Source organism: Lottia gigantea (genome assembly GCF_000327385.1).
Source record: "Lottia gigantea unplaced genomic scaffold LOTGIsca_12, whole genome shotgun sequence".
NCBI lineage: Eukaryota > Metazoa > Mollusca > Gastropoda > Lottiidae > Lottia > Lottia gigantea.
This window is the reverse complement of record NW_008707225.1, coordinates 1059784-1067737: the sequence shown is the minus strand read 5'-3', so window position 1 is coordinate 1067737 and position 7954 is coordinate 1059784. Positions and strand designations below refer to the sequence as shown.

The following is a 7954-nucleotide window of genomic DNA, read 5'->3' as shown; positions in this document are numbered from 1 at the left end:
ATCAAGTTAAGACTGTCTAAAAGTTTTCAATGTTTTTCAGTTTCAGTAACAAATAGAATTTACTTACAAAATGATTTTAATCTCTTTCATGTTGTGACAGACACAAAAAATATGCATGTTAAATTAAACTTTTCTAAATGCTCTTATTATGATCCACAAGTTTATAAAGATTTCTATTTCAATTGACTTTTATAAGCACTGTCCCTGGAATCAAGTCTTTCTTGTCTTGCGAGGAATGTCAATCTATTTGTTGCACCTTATTATCTAGAAATAATAGGTTGATTGGTATCAAACTAAAGTAACAGCTTCAGGAATGGCTTGGAATTAGAGTATCCATTATAGAACAAAAATTGAAAAAAATGAGTCCTTGTTCGTCAGTGGACTTACCTGATGTCATAGTGTAATCTTGTCTCCTATTTGACCTTTCTTTATTAATTGCAAATTTATATTTTTGACCAACAATTGATGTAATACCATTTACCTAAAAATTCTCTGAACCTGGAGACTTTAGCGCCCTTTGTCAGCTGATAGATTTTATCACTCATTTTCGTGAAAATTTAATACTAAAGTATACCAGTTTGTCACTATTTCATACTGTTCTATTTTGATTGTAGTTATTTGAGAGTGTTTGTGATCTCACCAAGTCACAATGTCAATCATTAAATCAAGTGGAATCATGGAAAGAAACTACATCAGATCTGGCAAATATAGAAAATTATACTGTTCTACAGTTACAGTTATTTGAACAACAAAGATTGGTGTTGTCTCTACAGAAAGCTTTAAGAGACCAAAGTAGTGCTAATGAAAAACTTCATAAAGGTAAAAATGCTGATTTGTACGTTATTTTAAACTTTGGAATGTATTTTTGAATTGATCAATCTATTTGTTCTATTTTTGTTATTGTACTCACTTAATGTCTGAAAAGCACAGTTATAGTCAATAAAACCATTTCATAGACAAAATTTCAGAATGTGTAAAAATGTGAATAATTGTTGGGTCTATCTAGTTTGATCAATTGATTTTACCCAGTGACTTGTTTGAAATTTTCTTCTATCAATGTTAGTAAAAATATCATATGACAGTTGGTTGATATCCCTTATCAACAAATGTTGCATTTCAGAAGCTACATCTAATTGCTTATATTGTTCCCTGGTTCAAGGGCAATATTGCTGTAAATCTTAAAAAAATCATTTCATTTTCTATTTTTCAGAGCTGGTAACAGAGCATAGTAAGAAGATGTCAGTTTTACAAGCAGAAAATCAAAAATTAGTGAATAAACTACAAATGTATAGGACATCCTATCAAGAAGTTAGTGAAAATTATCGTTCAATGGTGAGTTTGATGCAGATTATGGTTTAGATCTAGTTAATAACAGATAGTTATAAATAAACTTGACAAGGATCAGAATTGCCTGTCTGTTATTAAAAGGTTAAAAAAAAACTTGTTAAGATGAGCTTTTCAATCATATAAATATAGACTTTACAAAACTACTATCAAATTAGTCAATATATTCCAACCATTAGTGAACCTGTTTGAAAACTGGTAAAATTTCTTTTTATTTTTCTCGTTTCAGTTAACAAAAAATAAAGACTTGTATGCTGACAATAATAAGTTATTGCAGTCACTCAGAGATTCTATCAAACGTGAAAAACATTTTGAGAAAAAGTGCCACCAGCTTCATGAATCGTGTACCACCCTCCAATCAGTATTACATGAAACGTATCAAAGCACGTTAGCAATGTGATATGCTTTATGTTTTTTAGTATTAATATAAGTGCAATAATGATCCCTGTTTATATCTAGTGCCAAAATATTTGTGGAAATTATATTGGGAGGATAAGAAACATTCCAGACTTGCATGTGTTCATTTTAGAGCAAAATGTGGTGCTCAAACCTAAAGATGCCAAAGAATGTACATTTCAGTAATAGCTAGTATCTTCCTTTGATTATGTTTTCCTGTACAAAAAAAGATTTTGTTAATGATACAAAGCTAGTCATTCCATGTAGTCTTTCATATATTATCCTAGTCATGTTTTATATTATTGATAATTTTTTAGTCAGTATAAGTGTAATTCCCATTCATTTCATATACTCATTTGTACATAATTGTAAAATGTTGAACATTTTTCTATCATGTTTAATATAGATATCATATAAAATTTCTACCTCAATTTAACATTTGGCAACTCAAGTCAGATGCTATTTTTGTTGGGTTTATCATCAGAATTTGAAAATGTTAATCAAAATGCAGATAAATATCTGGTTTCATTTACGACATCTGTTCATCTTGATTTTAATTGTAAATGTGATTATGGTTTGATTTCAATTTGACTGACCAATGTATGTTTATTTTTAAACTGGATGGAACCTCAAGCTGCTTTCTGAAATGATTTTATCAAGATAAAAAAGATCATTAAGTTAATCATTTAAAAAATTGTAATAAATAATGTTTTTATATTAATTGTAAAGTTATTTAATTGTACTGTACAGCAATAACATTGTTTTATAATTAAAATACGATTGATATATTTGAATGTTTATTAAAGAGCTGAATGACTTTGGTGTATTGTGAAATAACCACTTAATAAGATTCCACTGGCAATATGTAAGAATCTGTATTGGGAAGTAACAATTTATTCGAATGGTCCTTAAAGTAATTTTCTTGGACTTCAAATATCTTATAAGTGTGTATAAGTTTATGCTTTAAGCTTTTTTAGAACAGATGACATAGCATTTCCTAATTTTGAAATAAACAAACCTCTAAAAAATCAAAAACAACAAATGGTGCTAAATTAAAATCATTTATCACAGAAATATGTTGTTTTTGAATGATGTATAAGTAATAGTTAAGTGATTCACAATCAAATTATAACCAATTGTTGTAATAGCTAAATACATATGTTAATACAAAACATTAATGACATGTTTTGAATATTAAGTGGATCTCTAAAACCCTTCACATTAACTGGTGACTGAAACCAAATACGATCATCCTCATCAATAAGTTTAGATTCTCCTAGTTCACTATCCATTTTTTCTGCAGTATTTGGAAGAGAACGTCTGGAGTGACCTAATGAAACTCTTTGTGATAATAACTCTGATAAAGACATATCTTCTAACATTACTTCTGCCATATCAATATCTATTGAGTCTAAAAAATCTATTCCAGATATTTCTAAGGGATTGCCCTCATGGGTTAAATCATGATTCATCACAACTGGTTGTTTACATGTACAATTATAAGTAAAAAATCTTCCTCGTACGGGAAATTTAAAAGTGTGATTAGGAATAAACCATTCCATGTTACATTCTCTTGGAGCATGTAAAAGAACAGACATGTTTGTGGGTGTTAAGGCTTTCATATCACATAATAAATCTTGAGTTATTATTTGACGAAACATTGCTTTCACGCAAGTTTTAAACACTAAATTATCTGCATCAGGACTTAATTGAGGTAGCTTTATCACAAATGTTTCTTTAGGGCTAACAATGGTTCCACCTAAAATAATCACAATCTGGCTTATTTCTGGACACAAAACAAAACTTTTCTCCAAGTTATCAAATAACATTTCAAGGTTTTCAATGATTGATTTGATTTTCCTCTCTGTTATCATATTTCTCAAAGTTCTGACACTCTTTCCGCCATTTACAACCTGGAAGAAAATTACATTTTGTTAGAATCTTTTATGATAATAAAATGGGAAGTGTGACAGTTTTGTGCTTTAAGCTTACAGACTAAACTCAGCAGAAGACGAAGGAATTACTTTAGTTTGCAATGAAAAATATCAATAAATCAATGAATTAATCAAACTTATTTTTCTAGTTTTATGCTTACTCTCTTTCTTCCATTTCCTTTGGATGTATTAGTGTCGAGTTCACTTGGTTGCAGATCAGTAGGCTGAGTGCGAGGCCCAGCTGCAATCTTTTCCTCTTTCATTTTCATGTCTCGTTTTACATGTTCAAACGGTTGAGGAATTTGATGTCTCTCAAACATAAAATATTTAATCAATTCAATGACAAGTGAAGCACGAGTATTTGACAATAATCCACCATCAAACACTAATTCACATGTCAAATTGTCAGGAGTTTTCTTTTTGGTTTTAAAACTTTTCTTCGAAACTTCCGCCATACCGGTACTTTCAAAGGGGTACAACTCTAGCTAGTGGTTTTATTTTGGTCTGTAGTTTGATTGCTAAATCGACCAGGATTAAGTCCGAAATGTTTGATTCTGGTTGTGATTCCAACTATAAGGGGTACAATCACTCATAGAGTTATATGGTAATAGAGTTATAAATAATATATAATATTATAATGATATATAAATTATATAGGCTATAACTCTATAACCGTACAACTGTATACTAATTGGTACAACTCTAGCTAGATACTCAGATAGTGTTTTTTTTATCTGTAGTTTGATGGCCAAATCGACCAGGACTAAGCCCGAAAAGTTTGACAATTGTGGTGATCCAAACCAGAGAGTTGTAAACAGTTCTTATAACATAACATGGTGTTCAAAACTTACTCTCTGTTTCAGTGAAGGATAAGAATTAGCGGGCGAGGATTATTTTTTAAATATGCATACTATATCCATATCCTTTGTATAGTCTGAGCGCCTTTCGTCTTCGAAAAAGACAACTTGGCCCGTAATAGAAATGGCCACAAATGTTTTATGCTGACTCCCTTTCTAATCTCTTTCTTACATGTTCCTTGGGCTTGGATAATTTAATGAAAATGGGCCCTTTGGGCCCTTGAAAACAATTGCGACTGGCACTTGACAATCTCAAACAATTAGTTAAGTTACGGCTTTAAAACCGTTTATAGAATATTTTGACGTAGGCCTACTATCTACAATTTTAATAACGAAAACCACATAGAAATGGGTGATTTTGGACAAATGTGTCGATTTGTCCCAATATTGAAACCCTTCACCTTTAACGCGATTAACGCAGTCACGTGACTTGAACGCTATTCATACGTTTTGTACAAGGTGCGTGTAGCGCACCACATTGAGTGAATTCATTTGTGATTTAATTGGTAGGTTATATTCAGCTCCTAGAACAATCACTCGATTTTTGAACTCTCATTTATTTAATCCATTGTAAGTATGGATGAGGCTATTGATGTAGAAAATATTGAGACAATTTTGGTGGATATGGACACCGCCGCCATTATTTCACCCCCTGTAAACCTGATCAAAGTAGCTTTAGATTCCTCTGAGCGTTCGTCTCCGATAGATGACATAGAATTTCTGAAAGATTTTATATCTGACAATGATGAGTATTATAAAGATGATGTTAGTTTCGCGGACAGGTTTCTGGATGACGAGTCATTGGAATTGAGCGAGTATTTGAGCCAAAATAATGGAACTTTAAATAGAAACAAAGATGGTCGAGTGGTAAGCGACCTTGAACTTTTAAATCGACAGCAACAACAAATACACTCAGTTGAGCAAATACAAAATATCACTGGTCGATATGATCCTTCTATGTCCAAGAATGCCATTGCAGCCAGGGAAAATAGACTGAAGAAAAAACAATATCTTGCTCATTTGGAAAAAACTGTCAAAAAACTATCTGTGGAAAATAAAAGCTTAAAGACTGCTGAGTTGTTGAAGGATGGTGAAATCAGCAAACTAAAAACAGAGGTGAAATATTTAAGCAATGTGTTAGCTAACCAATCAACACTATCATCATTGATTCAAAATATTAAGAAAACACCTGGTGTTAAATTTAAATACCCCATTGATGAAAATTTATTGGTCTCCAATGAAGACAGGATGAAAACCATCATAAATACTGGAGATAAGAATAATAATTCCAAAGATGTTGTTCTGAAAGGTGTTTTGAAACGGAAAAGTTCAAATGAAAGTGAATCAGATTTAATAGACTTGCCATGTAAAAGTAGAAGATTCACTCGTTCAGTAAGCAGTAACCATGCCATGGAAAACTGTGAAGGAGAAGATAACTCTTTATCTGTTCATAACAGTTCTAGTGAACATCAGAACATAGAACCATCTGGTGGAATTTGTTTACATGTTTCTGGTCAAGAAGTGTCGTTAGAATTTTGTGCTCAATGTAATCTTAAATCATGTTCCAAATTTGTCTCAACTGATCATTCTTATGTTCAGTTATCCAGGCCAAATAAATAATTACTCACTTATAGCAGAAAATTCTGCTCTGTGTGAATAAATAGTGCTATAAACAGAAAATTTTGGAATGTGGATTGACTTATCGATTGAGACGTTATTTGTATATATATTGTCTTGTTTGTAACTTATGTTTTTTTTTTTTTTATCAGTTTGTATCTTGTACTAAACAATTTTGTTTCCTTTACAGCTTCAACATTCCAAAAAAATTTTGAAAGTTACAATAATAAATACGGTGAAGTATACAGTATCAAATGTCTGTATCTTTTTCAAAACATTTTCCTTTGGCCTTGAAAAAATATCTTGGACATATTTCTCTACAAAATATTGTCAAATCAATAATTTGGCAAGGGATAAAGTATTGAATATCCCTCTTAAAGCAATTCAAAAGTATGTAAGATTTAAATTCTTTTAGGCATTTTGTGTTTTAACTTATAATAATATGTATTCTGTTTTCTTTTTCAGGGTCAGGCCATACATTTGGTCTGAGAAGCGATGATCTAACTTTTAAATTGGTTAGTATAAGTCATTTGTGACGTGTAATATATTGATTAAGATAGGAAAAACCTTCATAATCAGTAGGATGCAAACATCTCGATATTTGCTTTTACTGCTGTTAGAACTACTTTTACCTACTTATAAAATCAGATGTAAGTTGTTTTGGAACAACAAAGAATGGAAAAATTAAGTTCTATCAGCTGTGAATATATTAACATGTATACATTTATTAAGTAACATAAGTTAAATATGGTCTACATTCAATTGGTTAGTTATTAGTTTAAAAATGTTGCAAATATGTCTGTGTAGGCTGATTCTCTCTCTGAATAGAACGGTGATGCAACGGATGACTGCAACGGATGACTGCGTCTTGGGTTTGGTCGTTTTTCTTTGCTTTGTAACAGACTGTTATTATAGTGAAGTAATATCTGGTGAAAAATATTATATCATGAGTTCTAAACTGTAATGCACATTTCCACAGTACAAACCAAGAGCAAACCTATTGTGATATGCTGATGTGTCGATCAGATATTAATTTTTGGTAACAGTCAAATATTTAATGAAAACTTTACTGTTTTGATATCCATATGGGCTTACTACATGGTAATTTCATACTATGATAAATTTTGCATTACAAGTATTGATAAAGGTATTGAACTGTTTGTTCATATTACTTTCAACATGCCTGTATATATTTGTATGATTAAACCAATAAAAATTGATACAAACCTGTCTCAAAATAGTTTTCCTGTCGTTGTATGGTTGTCTTGGACACTTTCGTCTTTGGTTCCTGGAATTGCCTTGAATGCTATCTGTGACATATCTGTATTAGGTTTTCTGAATATAGGACCCACAAGCATTGAAACATACATGTATATATCGGGTGTCCCAAAGTTTGGGTAGTATATCAGCTGTTGGTAAACTGATATCTTTCAAAATTCTCATAGATATACTTCCAAGATGTCGTTGTGCAACCCTGAAAAATATGAAGTCATCAAATAATGATTGTACAAGTACTTCCCCGAACAAAATAGCATGTTAAACATACAATATCAAGGCAACTTACCTATTTCAACATGTGTGCATGCTAGTTCAATGATACCAATTTTTGAATGGCAGCCATCAGTGTCGGCTATGAGGATGAAAAATTAGAATACCTTTAATGTAGGACCAGTTAAAGTGAAATTGACCAAACTTTGTTTTTTAATTAGCTTTTTTTTTATATAGCCACCCTGAAAAATGTTATGGAATATATAGAAATTCTAGATATATAGGCTTAATGTATATTAGATTATATAATTTTACATC

The 7954-nt window shown here is 31.2% G+C and overlaps 2 protein-coding genes across 2 annotated transcripts; one reads left to right on the top strand and one right to left on the bottom strand.

The window, feature by feature from the left end:
- Positions 1–2888: 2888 nt before the first annotated feature.
- On the bottom strand, positions 2889–4129 carry LOTGIDRAFT_111103 (hypothetical protein; the record flags this gene model as incomplete). Its single annotated transcript, XM_009048048.1, has 3 exons — positions 2889–2993; positions 3216–3604; positions 3880–4129. The coding sequence occupies 3 exons, from the start codon at positions 4127–4129 to the stop codon at positions 2889–2891; spliced, it is 744 nt and encodes a 247-aa protein (XP_009046296.1).
- Positions 4130–5107: 978 nt separating this feature from the next.
- Positions 5108–6151, top strand: LOTGIDRAFT_156773 (hypothetical protein; the record flags this gene model as incomplete). The annotated part of the gene is made up of 1 exon (XM_009048047.1): positions 5108–6151. One exon carries the CDS (start codon positions 5108–5110, stop codon positions 6149–6151), a length of 1044 nt encoding a protein of 347 aa, XP_009046295.1.
- Between the last annotated feature and the right edge of the window lie 1803 nt (positions 6152–7954).